At 41.5% G+C, this 24,585-nt stretch overlaps 1 protein-coding gene across 5 annotated transcripts in view; it reads left to right on the forward strand.

Annotated features, from left to right (window-relative positions):
- The window catches only part of Tmcc3 (transmembrane and coiled-coil domain family 3), a 261,814-nt gene that overhangs the window by 50,021 nt on the left and 187,208 nt on the right, over positions 1-24,585 (forward strand). For 3 of the 5 annotated variants that reach the window (XM_078052994.1, XM_078052992.1, XM_040279954.2), the window contains exon 2: positions 1,169-1,367. The exons of 1 other annotated variant lie outside the window; for it this stretch is intronic. In XM_078052994.1, coding sequence (XP_077909120.1) covers positions 1,335-1,367 — 33 coding nt within the window. In that variant the 5' untranslated portion in view covers positions 1,169-1,334. Of the gene's footprint in view, positions 1-1,168; positions 1,368-23,294; positions 23,448-24,585 lie in introns of those variants that run through there. One more of the 5 variants, XM_078052996.1, reaches the window with a different exon arrangement.

The raw sequence follows: 24,585 nt of genomic DNA on the forward strand, positions 1-24,585 counted from the left end.
ATATGTTTAAGTTGTCAATGCATATTTATTTATTTATTTATTTATGGTGCCAGGGATTAGACCCCAGGGCCTTGTGCAGGTAAAGCAAGCATTCTACCAGCCCTATATCCCCAGCCCTATTTTGTTTATTTATATGTAGTGCTGAGAATCGACCCCAGTGCCTCACATATGCTAGGCAAGCACTCCACCACTGAGCCACAACCCCAGCCCCCTGCATCTTGCTTTTAAAAATTAAAGAGAAAACTCTACAGGCTGCAGTGGGAATGGTCACAGTTTAAGAAGACACAGATGACTTCATGGAAGGCCCTAGCCATAAAGCCAGTGCCTTTGTGGGTTGAATCAACTTTAAAGAAATACAGGGAGAGAAGGGCCAGGAACCAGTGTCTTCCTGGGGAATTCTGTGTGAAGGCCCATTTTAAGTTGGTGGGCAGGGCTTCTGGCTCTAGCAGCCAAACTGAGCCCTAACTGTAACCTGGCAGTGCTCCCCACTGCTCCCCAAGATCCATCTTGCTACTTGGTGTGCCGCCTCCTCTCCCTTTTCCCCTCTGGGTGCCGACAGTGCACACACTGATTTGCTTGATAGTGCCCACACATCCCTTAGGCTTTGTCGACTTCTCTTCATTCGCTTTTCTTTCTGCTCCTTAAATTGGTTCACTTCAGTTGTCTTCTCTCCGAGTTTACTGATTCTCTTTTCTGCCTGTTCAGATCTGCTGTTGAACCCCTCTAGGAAATTTTTCATTGTAGTCATTGTACTTTTCAGCTCCAGAATTTCTGTTTCGCTCCTTTTATAATATCTATTAATATTCTCATTTTATTCATAGATTGCTTTCCTGACTTCCTTAAGTTCTTTGTCTGTGGTTTCCTTTAGCTCGTTGAGAATACAGCAGTTCCCCTTTATTTGTGAACAGGTTTCAAAACCCTCATTTGATGCCTGAAACCGTAGATAGTACCAAACTCTATAATTTAATGTTTTATCCTTTTTAACTAAGCACTCATCACATATTATAGCTGTAACTTTTGCGGTTTGAAGGTGAGGAATCAGAACTAATAAAAATTAATTTTTCCTTCACAATTTCATGGACAGAAGATTTGCTCTTAGGTAAGAGCTTTGTAATTTTAGTGCACAGCGCCCTGTTTTTATTGAGGACTTTTGCTTTTTCACTTACAGGAGGCACTTTTTGACTTCTCTTCAGCACATCTGAATTGCCAGCAAAACTACTCTCGCACTTTGGAGCCAATATTCAGTAAAATCAGGGTTGTTTGAATGCTGTGATGGTGTGAGTTGATTGATCTGGTGACTAAGTATACACATCAAGGATACACTGAACAAAGGGATGGTTCACCTCACAGTCAGGACGGAGCAGAAGGTAAAAGACTTAATTACTCTAACAAGAAAGTCACAAAATTTAAAGACTGATGAATTGTTTATGTTTGGCATTTTCCATTTAATATTTGAGAATGAAGTTGACACTGGTAGCTGCAACCACAGACAGTGAGGCTGCAGACAACAGGGCTACTGTATCGATACAGTTAATTTAACATCTTTGACTAGTGATTCTAGTCTGGGTTTCCTCATCCGTGGTTTCTGACAGATTCCTTTTTTTCCTGTGAGTGACACATTTACCTGTTACGTGCTTCATGATTTTTCACTGAAATTTAGACATTCTGAGTGTGATAACAGGTTAACTGTGGAAAGCTCATTTTCCCACTCTTCGGAGTTTAGGCTGTTTTGTTGTCGGGGGTGTTGTCCATTTGTGACTTTTCTAAGCTGTTTTTAGGGATATGTTCCTCATTTTGTGTGATCAGTGAAGTTCCTCTTGTGTCAGCCAGTGACCTGAAAAGACTTTCTTAATGTCTGGCTCCAAAAAGGGAAAACATGCTCCCAGGGGGACTGGGGGTGGGGGTAGGTGTCATTTCTTAAGATTTCCCAGTCGATGCTCTCAGGGGAAGCTGCTGCTCCCCGTGAGGGCCAGCGCCAAGGCAGGCATCAGTGTCTGTCCCTCAGGTATTGCCACCCCAACCCAAACGCACATCACCAAAGATTTGGAGGACAAAGTCCCACTGTCCACTCTGGTACCAGCCAGCCACTTCAGGAACATAGCTGCTGCCCCAGAGCTGAGGTGCGGCTGAGGAATGAGGCTGGAGGCTGGTTCAGTAGGAGGCTCACTTAAGATCAACAGTCTCGGCCTTCACGGGCACACCCCTGGTTCTGAGTGTCTGGTTAGGTTCCAGAGTTTCTAAGTGGCTCATTCCAAATGCTCCTGACAGTCCAGTGGTTGCTTTAGTGGAGGACTAACTCCTGGAGTGTCCCTGCTGTGTGCCATTTTGTATGACATGGCTCCTGAGAGCCTGGTTTTTATTTATTTATTTTCCCCAGTTTTTTTTTGAGATACAACTGGAAAATAATATTTATTAAAGTTATTGAAGTTATACAGCATGGTGTTTTGGTTTACAGTATAAAGTTATTACCATAATAAAACTAGCCTATCAGTCACCTCTCATAGTTCCTTTTGTGTGTGTGTGGGGAGGATGTGTGTGATGAGGATACCTAGGATCTCCCTACTCTTTTAGCAGATTTCAAGTACATAAGACATGGTTATAAACTATCATCACCATGCCATATATCAGGCCACCAGAACTTATTCATCTTATAACTGAAGATTTCTATCCTTTGGCCAATACCTCTCTATTTTCCCATACACAACCCCTGGCAACCAGTTCGATTTTCAGTTTCTGTGAGTTTAATTTTCTTAGGTTCCACATATAAGTGAGACCTTGCTGTGTTTGTCTTTCTATGCTGGCCTTATTTCACTTAATGTAAATGTCTTCTGGGTTCGTCCATGTTGTCACACGACAGGATTGCCTTCCTTTTAAAGACTGGGTCATATTTTTTTGTGTCTGTATATCACATTTTCTTTATCTGTTCATCTGCTTGATCATTTTTGGTCACATATGCCACCCTTGTGGCTTAAGTATGGTAGGGGGTAGATTCAACTCTTCCAGAATCACAGAAGGTCAGGGGAAAGGAGCAGTTCTCCAGGGAATGGTGACACACGCTTACCTCTCTAAAATCAGAACACACGTGAGGGAGCGTGCCCTGGGGGCTGAGCCTGGGCTTGATCCTGACTCTGCCACTTGCCAGCTGGTTGGACCTTAAACACGCTACCTTCTGTGCCTGGGTTTCCTCAGCTGTAACAGGAACTGTTAATGGTACCCTCTGCTGTGAGCATGAAATAGGCCAAGATACATAAAGCCTGGCACATGGTGCTATCTGTAGGTATGTTATTTATTATTATTGTTAATATCAGAGAAGAATGCATTGGTAAGCATGGAATTTGGAGCTCTCTCCTGGTTTACCTGTCCTGTGACCCTATTTTAAAAGGTTGACATTGCTCTAAGTATTGAAGAAATAAACATTTCAGATTCACCCTTTGTTTGGGTAATTCTTTTTCTTTGCCTCCTTCCATGTTATTTCAGATGTGAGAGCCTGGTTTATTTATCATCAGCCAGTTCCTAACCCCTGGAGTATTTTGTCTTTTAAAATCCACATTCGCATATCTCTGTAGGACGTTTGAGGTAATTTTATTTGTTTATTCTTGCTAGAAATGGATGTGTTTTCATTAGGCATAAACTGAAAGGAGACTATGTACTTGTAGCTGACGGGACTTGAGCTTCAAAATTGGACAGCCAAAGCCTTCAGATGAGGTCTGAAGATTAGTCCTGATAGTTGCTTATATTGAATATTTCTATTTGTTATGCCATGCCAATTGTTTTATGTGTATTTTTTTTCATTGATCTTCAAAGAAGTCTTACTAGATGGATGTCTTATCCAGTTTACAGAAGAGCAAGTGAATGATCAAGGCAGTTAGGTAAGCTGGCAGAGTCACAGGTAGACCTGTGACTTGGACTCAGGCACTAATGTCTGAGCTTTGACCACTTAATTGATGCTATCATTTAGATCTGAAATGTCTCCCAAAGGCCATGTGTTAAAGGCTGGGTGCTATTGGGAGATGGTGGGAAATTTAATAAGAGGTGTGGACTAGTGGGAGATCTTCTCTTCATTGGGAGTATGCCATTCAAGAGAAGAGTGGGACTCCACTTCTTCCTATTCTTCTCTTGCTTCCTGGCTGCCATGATGTACTCTGCTGCCACAGGCCTAAATGCAACTAACCATGGACTGAAAACTCTGAAATTATGAATCAAAATAAACCTCCTCTCTTTACAAATTTGTAGTCTCTGGTATTTTGTTATAGTAATGGAAACCTGACTAACATACGTAGTGCCCACATTTGCCATTACAAGATGATGATGGGTGAAAGATAGATTTCAGACTTGAAAAACCAATAAAAAAGAGACATAATAAAAGTAAAGACAGCAAACCTGCCATGAATAAACAAATATCATCAGTGGATGTTGATAAATAAAAAATTTTCTTATTATCACAGGAATCCTGATATTAGTTCCCCAACTAAAAAGAATAAAAATACATATACATTATGTATCATCTATATGTTAAAAATAATCCTACATATGAAAAAAAAACACTGATTCTAATTTAGATACTTTAAAACAGTTATTTTAAAATATATTTTCTTTTTGTTATTTGGGTGTGTGAAGTCTAGTTACAATATAGCATCATACTTCTCTTTGAATCCACAAATGACCACTGTTTTTAGAAAAGAGGAAAAGAAACCAGTGTCTGAGATGGAAATTTCATCATTTCCTATCTCTTATAGAAAACAACTACCCTGGTATGCCCAAGCTATGCATGGATGCTTGTAGATTCTCTTTTCTCCAAAGAATGTCTACTGTGTTCCAGGCACTGTGCTCAATGTTGGAAATATAGTGAATAAGACTGACAGGCCCTTTCTAAACTGTACTGCAGCTTAATTCTAGTTGTAGAATATAGGTGATAAAGAACTATATGAGTCAAATACATCATAAGCTATTAAAACCTTACGAGGGAAGAAAGAAAGTGCTTTGAAGGGCAGGCTGCACTTTAAGATATAAGGGTCAGGGAAAGGCCTCACTGAATAGGTCATATTTGGAAAATATTGGGATAAGTGAAGGAGGGAACCTTGTGGGCACCTGAGGAAAGTGTTTTAAGTAGAGCCAATAGTATGTGCGTAAGTCCAGCTGACTGGAGACGGGTGGCTGGGGAAGAGTAATTGGAGATGTGTTCAGAGAGGTAACTGGGGTGAGGAAGGATAAAATCTTGGAAGGACTTTGGCTTTAACTACCCTACATGCCTTGAGCACCTAGAAGGATGGAGGAGGACAGAGTCGGGTGGATTTAGGAGCTCATTTTAGGACACAAGATACCCATTAGTCATCGCAGCAGCAATGTTAACTAAGTAGCTGAGTGTTAATGGTTCTGGGATGGAGATACACATTTAGTGATTAATGTGGATCACATTTAAATCCATGAAATTGAATGAAAGCACAAAGATAGTGTAGACGAGGTTCCAGACTAAATCCCGGGGCACTCCAGGAGTTGGGGGATGAGCATGAAGTAGCAAAGGTGATGTGGAAGAAGTAGTCTATGAGGTAGAGGACAGTCTAGTAGAGGGGGATGTCTCAGAAGTCACATGAAGAAAAACTTTCAACTCTGTCCATGGCTGCTGATCTGTCCACTCATGACCAAAAACTGACCACTGGATTTAGCAACGGCCACTAGAGGTCATTGGAGCTGTTACATTACAAGCTGGCTATTGATTAATACCGTCTGTCAGGGTTTTTCTTGGCAAGGTGAACATCATTTACCCAGCTGTATACCCTGTGGCTCAGAATTGACTTTCTCCTACTTTTCCATTCCAGCAACATCATCTCCACATACTTGTTTTTGCAGAGGTGCGGTTTTAGAGCTGGGGAATGTGCAGAACCAGTCTTGGACCGTCTGAGTGACACAGGCGGATTTTTTCCCCATGGTAGAAGGCGATTCCAGGATTCCTAATGCCAGCATTGTTGTTTTGTCTGGCACCTAGGAGATCGGTTCTGGGCAGAGACGGGCTCCTTCCTCATCTCTCCAACACTGTTCTCTCCCTGATGAGCCTGTTGAGCATTGATGGAAAACCACCCTACAGAATGCTTAGGAGTTCTTCAGAACTAGGTTTGGATCTCAGTTCTGCCGCTCACTAGCTGTATGACTTCAGGCAAAGCTAATTCATCTCAGTGAACCTCAGTCTCTTTAGCTGCCAAATGGGGACCCCATAAAGCTGTGACAGTTGAACTGCCCCTTGCCTCTACAGTACTTTGCACAGGACAGTACATAATGAGAGTTCCATACCTGGGGGCTCTTATGATTATTATATTGGGACCATAGTTTTCAGGGTATTGCTTTTGTTAGAACCATTTAAAAAAAAAAAGAGTTTTAATTGATGCCATTGCCTGGGGTTTATTTACACAACAGATAGACTAGAGTTACACCCACAAATCTGTTAAGATTTTCCCTGAAGAAGTTACCAGATGTCCTCCCCCCCCACTTCTAGTTGCTGCTACTAGGGGAAAAGTGCCAACAAAACAACCTAAAACGGCAGACTGCACACTCGGGGCAAATAACATAATTTGTTCCCCTTTATCAGCACCGAGAAAACAAAACTGTCAGTTTCCCATTCCCCAGTTTGCCATCACTCATGTGGCTCCAGACAGTGGAGGAGGCAGCGTGGTGTGTCAGGTATGCCTAAGAACTTCTTATCGGCACGTTCAGTGTTGAGAGACCTTCAGGGTGCTTAGAGGTTACTCTGGCTCTCTAGGACATTTTTATGGTTGCTGCTAGGAATAATTCAGATTGTTTTTCTTCAAATAAATCCACATCAACTCCTTTCAAAATATACATGGAAAAGTAATTTTTTTCTTCAAATAAATCCACATCAACTCCTTTCAAAATATACATGGAAAAGTAATTAAGTGGTAATGGGTGGTATGGACCGGCTGTCCTCAAATCAGCATGTGTTTAGAAACTTATTGACCAACCTGAACTTTTATTAATGTCAGCAAAGCATTCCTTAATTCCAGTCCCCTTTTGGGAGCATGTGGGAGTCAGTGAACTGTTTTCCTGAATAAAAAAGATAAATATGTTTAAATGATAATTAATAGTATCTTTTATTTATATTCATTCAATGAATACTGGAATGCCATTATGTGCCTGACACAGGTGGGCATGGACCAATGCATCTTAAGTCACCCTGACCTTTTCTAATTAGCCTTAGTATTATGTAAATTGTCAGAAAAATGAGTTTCCTTCCTATCCCATACCATCAGGTTTTGACCTTCCTTCTGAGAATTTTCCTGCAAATCCACTGATGTATGTATATATCATTATTATCTTCTTTTGCCTTTCCATACAAATGGGGTACTTTATAGAGGGTTCCATCTCTTGCTTTTTAATTCAGCAGTCATTCTTGTTAAGATATTAGCACCAACTGATCTACCCCACTAGTTTTATTATAATTTCATAGCATTCCATTGTATTCATGTACCATAATCTAATTTTCCAGACTTCTAACTTATTTTGACATGGAGATATTACTTTTTACACTACAGAGTTTTTTCTTAATGAGAATGCGTGGAATGGATTATTACTACTAATCTAATACAGGCACATAGTAGACTTACAATAGATATAAGCAGAATGGATGAATTGGTTCTTTCTATATTACATGTTGGTTATTTTACATATTTTTTTTATTGATCATGGAAAAATAAAATTCAGCACTAAGAATTATCACATAGTCTGTGTTAGTGAGGTTTGTGCCCTATCTCATGCCTCCCCAGCACCTAATTTATGCCATTGCATACTCAAATAGTATCCCTAGTGAGGACAACATAAATTGTTGTGTTTTAGGAGGCTGTTGTTGCCCACCAGCACCAAGAGGAAAATGGTAGCCCTCTTTAGACCAGTATGCTAGCTCATTTCATACTGTGTGGCTGATATTTTAATTTGAATGAATGGTGAAGGCCTTAAACTTAGTTCAGACTCTGGAAACATGGAAACATTAGTCAGAATTGTTCTCAGAAGTCTTCGAGTCTTTAGGGCTATGACTCTGAAGACTCAAGAGATGTCTTTGAGTGAAGGAGTCTTCGGCTTCCTGTGGCAGGGATTCTCTGTTTCATTTCAGACACACCTGGGTTCAGTCAACAGATGTCTTCCTCAAGGTCATCGGACAATATAGGCATTTTAGAAGATGGCTCAATTATAACAGCATCCGGGAGCTTTTGTGGTGTGCCGCAGTCCAGCTAGGCAAAATAACCGAGAGATTACAAGCAACTTGAAGGTTGAAGTGGGAATTGCTTTATTGCGGGGAAACTGGGCGGGAACTCAAGGTAGTGGGAACTCAAGGTAGCGGGAACTCAATGTAGCAGGAACCACTTTATTGCAGGAAAGCAGAGGTATATATACCTTACTGATTACACACAGCTTGTCTCAATTAGCATCATCTAGATACAGCAGTCAGCCAATAAGGAATCCTCATCATCTTAATGGCTTGGTGGCGTTGCCTCACAAACCACTCCTCCTGGCAAATTGCCAGGTGCCATCTTGACTTGATCACAGCCCTCAACAGTGGTGGGCAAGGTTCTCTGCTGGCCACCAGCAAGGACACTAAGATGAATATGATGCAGGTTGTGGCCTGAGGAAGCTCACAAGTTCCTTGGGAAGACATGGTACTACCTCCAGCGAGGAAGCAATATGGTGTATTCTGGCAGTAAAGAGCAGGGCTCAGACTGCATGGTCTCCCTTTCTGGCTATGATCTTGGCAAGGTAACTGATGTTTTGTGGATTAGTTCCCTCATCTGTGGAATGGGGAAATAACAGTATTTACCGCATTGTCATGTGAAGTACGCGACTTAATACATGAAAGGTGCTTGAACAGCTTCTGGTATAATGAGCACCTTGTAATGGTTGGCTGCTGTTGGCCTATGGTATAGCCCTACAGAATGAAGAAGGACGGGACAACGATTTCATATTAGGATATGGGGCTGACAAATGCAAGCCTCCATTAAGTGTCATCTTATCTAGTACTTAGAAAGTCCTAGAAATACATGACTGTGAAGTAAGATACTTTAATGATGTGATAATGGATGCAGCTTGCCATGAAGCAATTTGAATCTGTATCTGATTCACAAACCTATGCTCCTTCTTCTGACATTTTTAGGCAAATATAGAGGGAAGGAAGGAATCTTTGTTTTTTGGACAGTGAGTAAAGATCAGAGCACTTAAGCTACTTGCCAAAGATTACATGGAGACCCAGATTTCCACAGAGCAAATCCCAGTGTTTGTGGACATTTGAAGGGTTGACGTGTAGAAGGCGGTAGATGGAATATCTTGCTGGAGCAGCAAGCCAGGACCAGTGTCCTGAAGTAGGTCAGCTTGGGCTAAAGATTTTCATGAGGCAATCTTTGTCATGAGGCTGTGCAGTACAGAATGGGATGGCAGAGTGTTTCCTGCTGGGATAGAGGAGGCTGGAGGTTTATGGTCCAGAGTTAATTATGGAGGTCCCGGGGGGCCGCCAGGGCTCTGGCTCCTGCAGGCTGTTCTCTCCATGGACCCTCAGATGTCACCTTTGTCTTTATAGTACAAAAAGGACTTCTGCCATCTCATCTTTGTGCCAGGCAGTGGGAAGGAAAACAGTGTGACTTCTTCTTCCAGGACTTTCTGGAAGACCTGCCTGGCAGGTCTGGCTACCTGATTGGAGGGGTTGGCTGAGAAATGTGATGTTTTGGTGGGACATTAATGTGCCCAGCTAAAAATCAGATTCTGTTACCAAGAAAGGAGAGGATGAGGATGAGGATGAGTGGAAAAATTTCAGTTTTCTACCCTCTCAAGTATATCTGGTCTCTTTTAGGTAAAGGAACTGAAATTCAGGAAAGACTTGTGACTTGCCCAGTCTTCCATATTACGGAGGCATAATAGAGACACAAGGTGCTGTCCCTGACACATTTCTTTGTTGTACTTCTGCCCTGAATTTATACCAAGGCCAGGGCTTTGGGCTTAGGGTTCTAAAGGTCTTTCTCATGAAGCAATTTTAATAAATTAGCAGGAACCATTTATGCCTTTGGGGAAGCAGACTGTGGAAGATTTATTTTTTGATTATTATTCTTATGTCCTCCAGTGTGTTCCCAATTTATTTTTTCTTTATATCCTGCCATTTTATGAATTCAATATTATACATCTTTTTAGTCTATTTAGTACCTATTGATCCTTTTGTGTATGTACTGAGGATTGCCCCTGGGCATTCGAATGCTGGTAAAGAATAATTACTATACTAGGGGATAGGAAAGGTAGCAGAATACAACAGTTACTAATAGGGCATTATGTAAAATTGTGGATGTGTAACCGATGTGATTCTGCAATCTGCATTTGGGGTAAAATTGGGAGTTCATAACCCACTTCAATCTAATGTATGAAATATGATATGTCAAGAGCTTTGTAATGTTGTGAACAACCAATAAAAAAAATAAAAAAACAAAAAGAATAATTACTGTGCTGGTTAGTAAAAGTGACAACACATGAAACTTTGCCTTGAACAGGGGAATTGAGTGAAGTCTAGATTTGCTTCATTATTCCAGGAAGAAAATACCACTTATTAGAATGCTTCCCATGAAGATGTATTATTTTCCTATTTTTAAAAATCTTTGCTTGAATTTAAAAAAAGGAAGTCATTCACTCAACAGTTTTGGGCAATAGAATTGTGATTCCTGCCTTAATATGGTTTACCATTTAGTAGGAAATTTCAGTTACGACAGAATATTAAAAATGCTGTGATGAACTAATTCCAGGTGTTGTAAACACACAATGGGGAGAGACACCTAGCCCTGCATTTGGAGGCAAGGGAATGCTTTCCAAGAAGGGGAATTTCAAACCATGTCCTAAAAATGATAGGAATTAGGAACAAGAAGATTTTTTCTAGGCAGAGGAAGCATCATACATAAAGACAGAGGGATCTAGGAGATGCTGGTACATTTGAGAAACTCAGAGGCATTCTGGTTAGTGAAAGACAATGGACAGGCAATGGACAAAGACTGGTCAGTTGTGGCCAGAGCATGAAAAGCCATATAAACCACATAAAGGATCCTTAGGGACTGGGATTCTATCATTGGATTAAAATTGGGGAATGACACCTGAGATTTGAACTGCAGAAGGATTTGGAAAGTGGGTGATGGGGAGAGTGTTTCAGCATGTGCAAGTGCCCTGAGGTAGAAAGATTTGGGCATGAACATGGAACCTAAAAGGCTAGTTTGATTGGAATATAATAACTGTGTGAGGAAGAAGGGGCCAGTGAAGACTAGAGACGAGTCTCCATTTTGAATCCTATAGTCTGTTAATGATTTTTTTTTTAATCCTAGAAAATCATAACTTTAGCTTCTCTGTAGCAAATGGACTTGGAGCAGGGATGACAAGAGTCGAAAAGAGGAACCAGTCAGGGAGCCGTTAAAAGAGACCTCTTTTTGGACTAAGAGTCAAATGGTAAAACATGGAGAGAGGTAGATCAGTTGATGTAATTTTGAAGAGCTTGTTAGAGGTCAAGGAAGAGGGATTAAAAGGAGAGCAGGTATTTATTTCCACAGTGGTGTTTGGCTTCAATCATCGGGTCCTGACTCACATGGCTGTCCACAGAACAGGCTGGTCTGGGAGACAGAGAAGGACAGCCTTGGAATGCTCCTGCCTGGGCCCAAATGCTGACAAGATGACTTGTTGGGCCCCTCCAGAGGAGCGCCTTACTGCTGGACAAGAAAGGAAGCGGGGCTTGGTAGGGATCATAAAGCTTGCTTGCTCCCTGAGCTCTAATCCTCCTCCTCCTCCCCTTTCTTCTCTGATTCATTGATCTTGGTCCCAGCCTCTGGAGCCTCGTAGAACAAGCGTAATCACTCTTCACATGACAGATATTCTAAGGCAGCTGACGTGTTAACTGGTCCTCCTCAAGTTCACATCCTTGTTCCTTCAGCCATTCCTCCTGACTTTTATTTTTGAAGCCTTTTGCCAGGCTGTCAGTCACCTTCCTTCAGACACATTCCATTGTGCAATGTCTTTCCTAAAACGTGACAGATTGCTGCTGGCGCTCACCTTGACAACAGAAACGAAGGCCTTCGGAGAAAGTGATACCAATCCTTTCTTCAACATTTGTGTTTGCATTAGTATATACTCAAAGAACAATGTTGAAAAACACAGAAAACATAAGGAAGAAAAATTTAAATTCCTGTAATAATACTACCCATAAATAATTAGCTTAAATTTTGGTTTTGTTTCCCATAGTCTTTTCTATATATGTATTTGTTATTGTCTTAAAAATCAATACAGGTGGACCTTTTGCTTTTATGTTCAACTGTTTTTTATGTTGCTAAAATTTCTAACTGGACTAATTAGGCTGTGGCTCCGTAGCAGGGCACTTGCCTAGCACATGAAGTCCTAGGTTCTATCGTCAGCACCACATGAAAATAAACAAATAAAAATAAAGGCATGCTGTCCATCTACAACTATAAAATTTTTTTTTTAAAAAAAATTTTGTTTGAACATTATTTTGTTCTGATGTAATGAATTGTTTCTAGTTTTTCGCTTTTTAAATAACATGCATGTGCACGCACACAACAGCACCTCAGCACCTTTTTTCTTGTCTCATCTCCTCGGCGGGCGTAGATGCCTTGGGTGGAATTACTGGGTACAGATGTTTTCTGGGTGCTTGCTCCTCTAGGAGGGGTTCACTTATCTCTCCCTTCACTCTCCAACAAGGATAGGTGAACATGTCCATTTCAGTATACCCTGCCCCATTCCAGAAGGATAAGACAAATGGTGACAGGCCCTAAGTATGAGGAGGGCAGGTGTAGGTGAGACCTGGCTTAAGCAGCTTGCATTTTTGAGTGCCGACTCATGTGTCAAGCATTTGCTAAGCCTGTTGTATATATTTAAATGAAGTACTTCTCATACCAGCCGTAAATATCGCATGCTGCTACAGATAAAGAAATAGACACTCAGCAAGTGGCCTGCCAAAGGCCACAGATAGCTTCAGTGTAAAGATAATTTAGGCATCAGTAACAGGATAGTTGACTAAAATGGGTTTTAATTCTAGGTTTTTGTTTAGTAATCCTTTTTCCTTCATGTGTAATGTAGCTACAGAAAAGTGCACACACCTTTAATGGTATTATTTGATGAATTGTCATAGTTCCCACCTCAGTAGCACCATCCAGTCAAGGAATGGACATTATCCATGTAAAGCATCCTCCAGGTCCCTACCTGTCAACATCCTTCACCTGCACAAGATGAGCCTTCCTCATTCCTAACATTATAGATCCTGTTTGCCTGTTTTTGAACCTTATGTAAATAAAATTTTTGTGGACATATTCCTTATTAATTTTTTCTCTTTTCCCTCAACATTTGATTCTGAGAGTAATTTATTTTGTGTAGCAGTGATTTGTGCACTTTTATTTCTGGGGAGCATTCATCTTGTATGACCACACCACAATTCATCATTTTACTGTTGTTGATGGACTTTTATGTTGTTTCTGGTTTGTGACTCCAATGAATGGTGCAGTTTGGAACACTTTTGTACAGCAAAAGATAGCATGTGCTTTAGACCTGGGATGTGGTTATGTAATTCTCTGTTTTTCTGTGTCTAAAATATTTATTTGAAACTATTTGTGTGTGTGTGTGTGTGTGTGTGTGTGTGTCACATTGTAAGGGTCTGGCGAAATGTCGGAGGGAGAGACCACCCAAGAGACTGACTCCATGCAATTGGCAAAAGGGGATATTTATTGGGGATCCATTCCAGCGCGCTGGGACTCTGTGCTCACTCAAGGAGGGAGAGCAGCCCAGAGCCCAGAGCAAAGGTCAAGCAGAGCTTAAGTACACTTTTTGGAGAGGGCGGTGGGCTTTGCATACATCAGAACAAATCATCATGAGGCGCGGGGAAATTGAACAACAACTCTGAGACGTGATTGGCACATTCATTGGCGGGAACAGGTCGGGCGGGGGTGATTGGTCATTCCTAAGCGGGGTACACATTCAAACTGATTGGTTCGGGGCCCTGTGACAAACTGCACAGGGCCCTAGGCTAAATGGCTAGTAGGGTGTTGTCTATCTCAGGAATCTGGGGGTAACAGTGGAACTCAATAATACCTAATCTTTTACATTTTAATTCAAGCCTTCCAGCTTAGAAACTTTACCCTTTCAACATGTCCTGTGTGCTTCCAGAAAGGAACTCAGTTGGGATCTCTGCTGAAGGGAAGGGCTGTAGATCTCCACATCAGAAGAAGTCCCTCTTGGAGGGATGCTTGCTTCAGTGAATGGAACATTGACTCTGTTGCTGGCAGCTACCAACAGGAGCAGCTTCAGGAGGAAGAATGTTTCTCTAATTTAATTATGAATCTCAGGGAAGCATGTCATGATCCTCTTCAACCTCCTGTGCCGAGTGGCAGGATGCCACTGGATGTCTACCAGGTAGAGGAAGGGGCAAGGGAGCGTGCACATCTTTACACTCTGTGACAGAAGCATATCTCCACACACAGAGTCAACTACAGAGATTCGGGTCCCAAATTTGGTCAGACCCCTAAATCATTTATCTCTACCTTTTGAAGATTTCAAGAGCATATTATGAAGTTGGACAGACTGAGGGTATCACAATCCTGCTGTGCCTAGGGCAGTTCCACTTACACCTGTTCTTGTGGTGCCACTGTTAATAGCACCTCCTTGGGTCCCAGTAACGTCCTGGCTTTTATGATGAGTTATAAGGTCCCCTACTTAGACATGGTGATTGAGGTTCTGCCACTTAGGTGCATTGTGACCTCAGACAAGTTACTCTGCTTCTCCAAGTTTTGTGTTCCATACCTGCCACATAGGGTTGTAGTAAATCTTAAATAAGGACGCTATGTCCTTAGTTCTATCTTGGTTCAGAAAAAGGATGCAGACTTCAGACCTTAAGGCCTTTTACATTTTGTCTTGGCTACTGTTACCATTGTAACTAGAATTGTCTTCAAGCATGATGATGAATTGTGAATGAGACATCAGAAGCTGGGAAGCTGTACATTTTCTCCATCTTACCCCTAAAAAGAATTTGCTTTACTTCCCAGGATAGGAGGAGTAATTGGCTTTCCTTCAGGGTTGAACTGCAAATGTGGAAGCTGATGACATTTGAATGTGAACTTGCCATTGGTTAAACAGGGTTGGGTTTAAATGCCTTGGTCTGCACTTCAGGGGGTGATAAGGAAATCTTGAGACGGTATTCACTATTATCAGTGGAGTGACCATCCAGTCTGGTGTAGGCCTGTTGCCTTCTGTCAGCCTTTAATAGCATTTCCTTTGCCTCTGAAAGGTCTCCCATTTCAGGTCTGCATAGGACCATCCTGAGATGAGGAGTCAGACCAGAAACAGGGCAAAGACCCATAAGCAGGATATTCCAGATACTGTTATATCTGAAATGTGAAATGAATGAAGTACAATTATCTGTGTTAAATATGGATAAAGCTCCAAATAAATGTTGAATGGGAAAGCAAATTGCAGAGGGGTACCTACTGTATAATTCCATTTATGAAAATTTAAATGATTTAAGCAAAGTTAAATAATTTATTGCCTGAGGACACATAGATATTTGATGAAAATATAAAGAAAAGCCAAGGGGTGATTAATTCAAAATTCAGATTGGTGGTTATCTGCATGGGGGTGGGGGAGGTCATAGAAAGATGCCTGGCTTCAAAGATGTATGTTATACTATTTCTCAACTATGAAATTGGTATATGAATGTTTCATTATTGTTCTTTTATTTAAAATGTGCCTACATGTTAGGATTCCTTTGGATTCATTGGGCTGTTTTACCAGAAGAAATAAAATAATGTACAAAGAGTAAAATAAAAATAAAACATGATATTGCGTCATGTCAAATCTTACACTTTTACGCTTGTTTGCTCTTTGAGGTGATGGTTCATTGTTGAATGAGTTGAGGGAGAAGGTAGCTAGTTTAAGCTTTGAGGTGATAGACAATTTGCAAGTTAATAGCTTTAAGTCTTTATAATCCTAGTTGTTACAGGCCTTCCTTCTGATGTTATTTCTACTCCTGGTGATGCTGCCTCCACTCTTACCAACCCACCAGTGTTCATGGAGCAAACATTTTCTAATTCCATAATATATATTATGGCTTTTATGTCTCAAAAAATTCCCTGAGATAGATTCCAGTGTTACCTCCATTTTACCATTAAGGACAGTGAAGCCCTGGGTAGTTAAGAAATCCAGCCGAAAGTATCTGCCTTGGGATTCTGGGCTCCCCGTTCCACCACCACCTCCAGGAGGTAGAGTGCTTAAGTGCTGAGTCCAGCCTAACCCAGTCATGGTGGAGGCAAAGGCTGAGGTTTTCAGCATTTTCCGGAAGGCTTTCTACCCCATCATATTTTTGAGGACAACATTTTTTGTCAGGCTCTGCTTGCTCTCAGTAGCCAGCAAGTTCCTGCTGCTCCCTGGTGACCTGTGAGAGCTTTCCAGCCCCTGGGGCGGGCTGTTCCTGCACAGCAGGTTTCTGTCGCACCTTGGGGTGCTCTTGACCTGACTGATTTGCACTTAGTTCTTAGAAGTGGTTGAGGGGGGCAGACCTGAACAGTCCTGAGTGACATTGGAACACTTTTTCATTTGAATTCACAGATTTAATATAGTTATCTTAAGAAAATAATGAATATATAACAAAAGAAAAAAAGGAGAGTAGTGCTGCAGAGGGGTGACTGAGCCCAGCGAGATGCTACCGCAGGCAGAGAGGCCTCTGGGGGGAACACAGCTTTGATGTGTTATGTCACCTCACTGCAGTCCAGTTTCCCGAGCTGTAGGTTAGAGATGGTGCTGCCATGGCAGACTGTCACTTGGCCCAAAGATGACACTCTTTCCTTCCTAATTAAGCCAGGAAGATGTTACTTAAGCTCTGCAAGATGGGCCTTGCCCGTGTCCCTAGGAACTGACAAGTGAGTGCTTTCTGGTCCTGGGGAGGGAAAAGGAAGTCTGTTGGGGGAGAGGTTTTCTTCTGTGTTAGGAGGAAGCAGAGAAGCAGCAGCTCTGCCTGTGCATCTCTCTGCTCCTTTCTTTGAATGCAGCTCTGTTGAAATGCAATGCTCAGGGCTGCTGCAGCCAGTTCATGACTGTGACCGAGGAGAAAAGAAAATCAGAGATGCCAGCCCTGTGTCCTACCATCACCGAGCCTCCTTAGCCTCCCTGGAACTGTCTTTATCTGGATTCGTTGTTATGTAAGGAAAATAGACCCCTATTTATGCATTCTCCTATTAGCCACATTTTCTGTTACTTGCAACCAAAAAAAGAAAATGTTTGCATAGTGTTTATTCCTTATTGAGTTTTCGTGAGAACTAGAGAGAAAATATTTCTTAATGTGTTTGGAACACAGTAGATATGTTGTAGTAGTTGTTTTCTTTACCATTATATCATCCCCAAGTTTCCTCATGACTGTAGGTATGGGTTGGTGGGAGAGAAGAAATATTGAAGGTTTTGGGTTTTTTTCTCTTCCTCTGTACATCCTGCCTCTTACGAGATCATATGAGGTATTGGCGGGGGGATGGTGTGCCTGAAATAGGGGAGTAGAAAGGAAAAGGGGAGAGTAGGTAATGAAAGGATTAGAGGAAATCAGGTAAGCAGAATTGACTCATGGTTTGAATTTATTTCTCTCACATCTTATTTACCTGAAATGAATTTGTTTATCCTGGTCCCTTTTATCTGTTTTTTCATAGCCTTAGCATTCATAGCTTGAAAACACTGTTAATGCTTACTCCCTTAAAATCTTTAATGGCTATTCCTTTAAACTGGAGCTCAGGGAATACTGCTTTTTGACAAACATTTCTGGTAGACTTATTATAATGAAGCAAAGTCTCTATTTTCAGATCCCAATTACCTTTCAATCCAGTTGCTGTCATTAAGCTACGCGTGCATTTAGAGTGCTGGAAGTTGGAGAAATGAGTGCATTACCATCAAAGCATGAAAGGCCAGTGCTTTGCATAATCATTGCTGGAATGGTTCCTCGGGTTTGGCATCTGCCACTCTCACCCTGCAGAGCCCTTGTTTGGGATACTGCCTGTGCAGAGTTCTGGTTCTGGTTTTAATCATTTTCAAACCCTGATGTGAATCCTTTAGTCTCCTACAGTTGTTTTTTACTTATGGCACAGTTTTGTTTTAAGAGTCCCTATGGTGTTTCTACATTTACCAGAATAATAAGAGGAAGGACACTGTACTCTGGTTGATATCTCTGACCTGTGGGTGGACATTTTGAGCATGACCTCGGGTGGGGAGGGGGAGGGTGTTCTGGCTGGTCTTAAGTTACAGTGCAGTGGAGAAACTGAGCACCTGATCCTCTCCAGAGGGTGAAGTGAAAAAGTCTTTGATCTCCACAGAGCTTTCTGTGTCCAGGCAAGAGGAAGAATTGGCACGAGAAGACGGGACCAAATGGGTGAAGAGGGAGAGTGGAAATCCATTGTTGGGTCTGCAGGCCAGGAAGGAGGAGCAAACCCAGAGATGCTCCTAAAAATATTTGTCAACAGGTATTGGCAGCACTAGCCCTCAGAACTGCTGTGGGCCAGTGTGCTGGGCAGGCCCTGAAGTCTCATCTGGGCCATTCATGGGCCCAGGGAGGGAGAGTAGTGGAGTAGTCTGGGGAAGAGACCAGGTGATAGGGGGTACTGAAGGGACTAGTGGTCTTAAGAACTGGCATAACCAGAATGCAGCCTGCTACAGAAAAGCAATTCTGAACCAATCTCTCTGTGTTCCCCCAAATTACATTGTGTGGGGAAAAGGCAGGCGGGGTTTATGCCTGCCTTCTGCCTGGCACATAATAGGGGCTTGATTAATATTTACCAGAGGAAATTAATAAATGAGTGTGCCACCAAATGATGCGTCAGAAATCCTCTCTGGGGGCTAAAACAAGAATTAGTTTTCATGAGAACCTTATTGTATTTCTGTAGGTTTGGGATTATGCATATCTTACATGGTTTTCAAAACATAAAACAATGGGCAGGAAAGGAAAAGCAATATGTGTCCTTTTAGAGAGGAGAGGATAGTTTTTCCTTTAAATAAAACCAGAAGGAACTATTGAATCTCTTGGTATTTTTCCCTTTGTCCTGCATCTTGTAAAATAATGTATGCAGGAGAAATCAATTGTCTTTACAAAGGAAGCCAGCTCACTGTTTTAAAGGGGCCTGCATGAGATGGCTTGAATTTTCTGTGATAGAGAATTATGAGAAAATGTACTTTTTGTCTGATCAGAAAACATGAATAGGAAATGACAGCAATCACTTCCCAGCCACAGGCTCTGTATCAGGATGAAACGTGGTGTTTGAGTTGTAAGGCAGAATGTCTCCTGGGGATATTGTGAAGATGTGTCAGCTGGCATGGCCAAGTTGAGCAGTGAGTTCTATAATGAATATAAATTTTTCTGTGGCCTTTGAATACCAAATTAGTCCCAGAAAAGAAGTGTGTGCCAAAAGAGCCTTGAGTAGCGTGGATAGTTCAGATGAACGTGCTTAGGAGGGGTTAAGCTCTGTGCTATTTCAGTAGACCAGAAAAGGTAATGGAGTTTATGTGACTAACCCTGCACCTTTATAAAAAGAATTTGAAGTGGCTTTGAACAGATGTTCCATAATGATGCTAGGATCTAGAAATTGAAAATCAGGACCAAGAAAAGAAGAGAGTCCTGGTAGCCATGGCAAAAAGGGAAACATAATTAGGTATATAACTCATAAGTTAGGGAAGGTAAGAACATGTCAGTTTCTCAAAAGAAGGCAGAATTTTTAAAAATACTGCAAGTCTTTGTTATTCTGGAGTTGATGAAGTAGTTTTGATCTTTTAGTTTTCTTACTTGCCCTCTGCCATTTCTTTAACTGTTACAGTTATTCCTTTGCTTCATAGTCTGCTAGTTTTTAGTGCCATCAGGAGATATAGACAAGGAAAAGGAGGTCAATTCAGAATAGTCAGCTTTGTAACTGATTACAGTTCTGGTAGTCATCTGTGGTATGTCATATGTGGTAACTAAGTTCGTGCTATTGAGTAAAAAAATATTTATTGGGCTGGGGTTGTAGCTCAGTGGTAGAGCGCTTGCCTTGCATGCATGAGGCACTGGGTTTGATCCTCAGCACCACATTAAAAAATAATAAATAAAACAAAGATATTGTGTCCAAAAAATTTTATTCTCTAAGACCACAGAATGGAGAATTGCTCATTTTTAAAAGTCCCTTGGACTTTGTGAAAAGCCCATCTAGCTGTGCACTGGGCTGGGGAGTGGAGCCCCTAGCTGGTAGGTCAACATGAAAAAGTGAAAGTTCTCGGGCTGGGTTGTAGATCAGTGGTAGAGGCTTGCCTAGCATGTGTGAGGCACCGCGTACAAATAAAATAAAGATATTGTGTCCGTCTATAACATAAAAAGTGAAGGTTTTGTGCTTGGGTTGGGAGTAAATAGCTGTTACCCCTGGAGGATAATCATTAAGTTGGAAGAAGACTGAGGGTATTTTATTCCTGGAGTTCCCAAGCCTGGGAGTAGTTTCAGAATCACCCAGGGGAACTTTTGGAAAGTCCACACTGCCAGGCCCCACCCTGCAATGACTGGATTCTCGATAGTAGTCCCCAGGCATGTGAGTTTTATTGGTTGCTGTTTTGATTTTAAGCATTTTTTTGGTGGGGGGTGGTGTGAGTAATCAGCCTGACTTTGAAATTGTTGTCTGTCTGCAAAGGGGAAAAAAATCCCTACTCTGCACCATCCTAGTACTGTCAGCCCCTTGTATGGTTCCGAACCCTGGGCTGGAGATAAGTTTCCTGAGTAAGGATGGGAAGCAGGTGGTTCCTAGATGGGTTCTAACCTGTCCAGTCCAGGTCTGGCAAAAAGCCAAACATCACTGTGGAAGAAACCGAGATGCAGCCCTGTGAGATTTTCAGGAAAAGTGAGAGAGAAGTTAGATATAACCCCATGTATGTAGTGTCAGAGAAACGCCATCCACACTGTACATGTTTGCCTTTGGCCTGTCCTGGGTATTACATGCCACTTGTAATAGTAATACGACCACAGACATTTGAGATTTCTTTGTGCTAAACTCTGCATCTGACCTGAGCACAGTCATGTGAAGTAGCCATTGTGATTTTCCTTGCTAGTGAATGAACAGGCCCTATTTGATTTAAGTGACATGACTTTGAAAATCATGTCACTTAAGAGGTGTCACTTAGAGACAGCCTAGCTGGGTCTGAAGCCCAGGTCAGAACAATCCTTGAATTCAATTTGAATAAAATAAAGTTTTATTCCTGAGCATTTTTTTTTCATTCAGTATTGCATTTTTCCTTCAAAGCCTCAACTCACTTGTCTGTCTGATCAAGTTTGCACAGTACTGGCTTAATGGAAGAGCCTCCATTTATCCATTCATGGATTTTAGACATTCACATGAAGCTTGCTCTGCTAGTCTCCTGCAAGGCAAAGATAAACAAGGACTCAACTCTCAGGAGGCTCATGGTACAAAGCAGCTGGGCATGGAATGGGCGGATTGTCAGACTTGGGACGTGGCCCACCACTGGAACTGTTGAATCAAGGTTCTGAGATTGAAGGAGGAGATATGTGGGTCAGGAAAAGCCATTGGTGCCTACTACATGTCCCTGCATTCAGGGAACTTCAAGACCAGTGGGAGAAGCTCACACAAAACCTGTCCTGTTACAACTGTATCGGTTGGCCTCGAAAAAGGTGTGTGGTGCTGTTGGCGCTTTAAACACGGAGACCGAAGCTATTCTAGGCTTTAGAAGGTTGCCCCCAAAAAGCCTTGCTTGGGTGCTTAGCATTGATGCCCTGTGTTCAGTTCCCATCACACACAAAAGAAAAAAGAAAGCAAATCATGTTTGAGTTGAACTCTAACAAATGAGTATGAGTTAAATTTATGTTGACTTTTATAAACATTTATCACTCCAGAGTAAGATGTTTGAACACGATTTTCTTTGTTTATGTCTGTGTAATGTGTTGCTGTGTTTTGTAGAGTTAAATGCCTATTTTCTCTCATTGAATATTCTTTAATGAATGCATTTGTGCATAGAGATTTTTTTGTTAAAGGTTTACTAGATGAAAGGATATAGCCACCTTTACTATTTGTAGCCCTTTCTAAAGGTGTGAGGTGACTTTCACATCCTCCTCTTGGAGCCTCTTCAATTTATCGACAGCTCTTTCCATCTCCTTTGTGGCACATCTCTGTCTACAGTTTTCCTGATATTCTTTCAGTCTTTGCAACTAAAGCTCTGAAATTTCTCATAATTAGAACTTAGTGATGTCAGTGATGCCCTCCTTTTAAAATACCCATTTATGACATTTTTAGTTTCTAGCATAATGACCAGTGTTGCTGGGGCTGCTAGTTTTCCCCAATATCCATTCTCTTCAGAAGCCACACATTTAGGTGGGTACATGGCCATTAGGAACAAAGACTACACTGGCCAGTTTCCTTTGCAGCCAGAGGAGGCCAGGTGACTCATTATGGCCCAAAGAATGTGACTAGAAGAGTCATTTGGTGGTTCCTGGCATCCTTTAAAAATAAACTCATGTATGTTCTCTGCTCTTTCTTGTTTATACCTTCATTCACCCTGTTCTCTAGATCACAGTAGTGATGCTAAAGCTCTAGCCACCATATTGGATCACAGGAGCAAGGGCCAGACTCTAAGATGTGGAATGGCAAGTTGGAAATCTTTGGGTTCTGTGAAGACTTCATGGACCAGAGCTTGCAAACTTGACAGTGTGTTGCCTGCCTGTGGACTTTCTCATATGAGAGAAATGTGTTTTTATTTTGTTTAAATTATTATTTTGTATCTATTACAGCCCAAATAATCCTGATTTAAATGTGTTCATGCAAAAAAAGACTATATTAATAGTGTGTGTGTGTGTGTGTGTGTGTGTGTGTATGTGTGTGTGTATAAACACATTTATTGGACATGAAAATTTCATGGTTAAGTTGAAAGTTGAGATCAAATCAAAGCAAATTGTAAGGTTCAAATACTTCTTTTAATTCCTTTCTTACTATATATCTTTTCTACTTAAAAAAGAAATTATTTTTGTGATAATAGCTTTTTATCAAGCTCTTGTGTGCTTATCTCATTCAATCCTTTATGAGTAGTTAAAATTGTTATCCCATTTTATAGATTAGAAAATTGAGGCCAGAAAAGATTAACTTGCCAGGGTCACCTATCTAAAGAGTGGTAGAGGTGGACTCTATCCTGGTTCTTCCTGACTCTGGAGCCTAGTATCTTTATGTAGGTGAGCTATTCCCCTTATATGTGCTGTTCTTTCTCCCAGGAACACCTGCTGTCTGGACCACCTTTGCCCGGTGACTTCTCTGCACCACTCCATCCACAGCCTTCCTTCACTCTTCCACACTATGCCATAATCCTGCTGCCTTAACAGCACCGTGTGCGTCTTCTGTTATAGCGTTTATCACACCTTATTGAATGTGTTGCTTACTTGCCCCCACAACTCCATGGTAAGCACAGCCCAAAAGGGGGAGTGTGTTTGAGTATTATTATTATATCGTCCAAACCCAGCACAGTGCCTGGTTCATGTAGTAAGTGCTTAATAAATATTTGTTGAGTTATTGAATAAACTCCCATATCTATCCAAAATACATTTCTGCTACTTTTTAGAGCTCTTTTTGGTGTAGGTTATTCTCACCACTCTTATGTGGTATAACTTATTCTTATCTTGGTGTCAAGTGTGTCAGATAAGTCTGTAATTTCCAAAGACTTGATTGGGTGGATAGTTTAGTCTTTGGTCATACGGGCACGTCCTCTTAACTCTCAGCAGGTTGGCTCTGCTGCTAATGACTCCACAGTATGAATAGACTTGCATGCTATTAAGCTGCGGTGATCTTTTACATGCAGTAGAGGGAAAATGAGATTGCAGTAAACAAGCATATGCACGAATTCATTCAGAAAAATGACTATCTGGGTCCCAAACTGCATAATCATTCTCCTTTTATATTTAACAGATGAAACAGAGATTATGAATTTTCATGGAATTGAAAGATGTGCTGCTGTGTCAGAGGAGGCTAAAGCAAGAAACGGGAGCTTTCTGAGATATAGTCAGATTCTGATTGCGTCGTTGTTCAGTCTTCACAGAATTCCCATTCAGAAAGTGTGCAGGTTGAATTTAATTGAACCTCATTCATGGAACGGAAAATATATTCCTCATTTGAAAATTCTCTAGGATGCAAGGTCCTTATTTTAGGTCCCTTTGAATCCTCAGCACTCTGCACGGTTCCTCACATGGTGTAGACCCTCCTCAAATACGAGAGTCAACGGAAGGGTTTTGTTTTCACGTTTTGCTGCCTCATTTAACTCCAAATCTGCTTATTATTGGTTTGTTCTAACCCCTTTTTGTGCCTTCAGCACATTACTTATTGGTAACAGAAGTTGGCAGGAAAGAACAAGGTGATACCTATTTTGGCCATGTTGACTGTGTTGTCAGTGCACAGCTCTGTGGCATGGCCAACATCGACATGGCTGTGCCTTTCTATCTTCTTCCATCTTCTCAAACCGAAGCTTAACAATACCCCACCCCCTTTCCCTGTTCCCTGGCAACCACAATTCTACTCTCTGTCTGAATACGAATACTGTAGGTAC

Source organism: Ictidomys tridecemlineatus, chromosome 6, assembly GCF_052094955.1.
Source record: "Ictidomys tridecemlineatus isolate mIctTri1 chromosome 6, mIctTri1.hap1, whole genome shotgun sequence".
Classification (NCBI taxonomy): Eukaryota; Metazoa; Chordata; class Mammalia; order Rodentia; family Sciuridae; genus Ictidomys; species Ictidomys tridecemlineatus.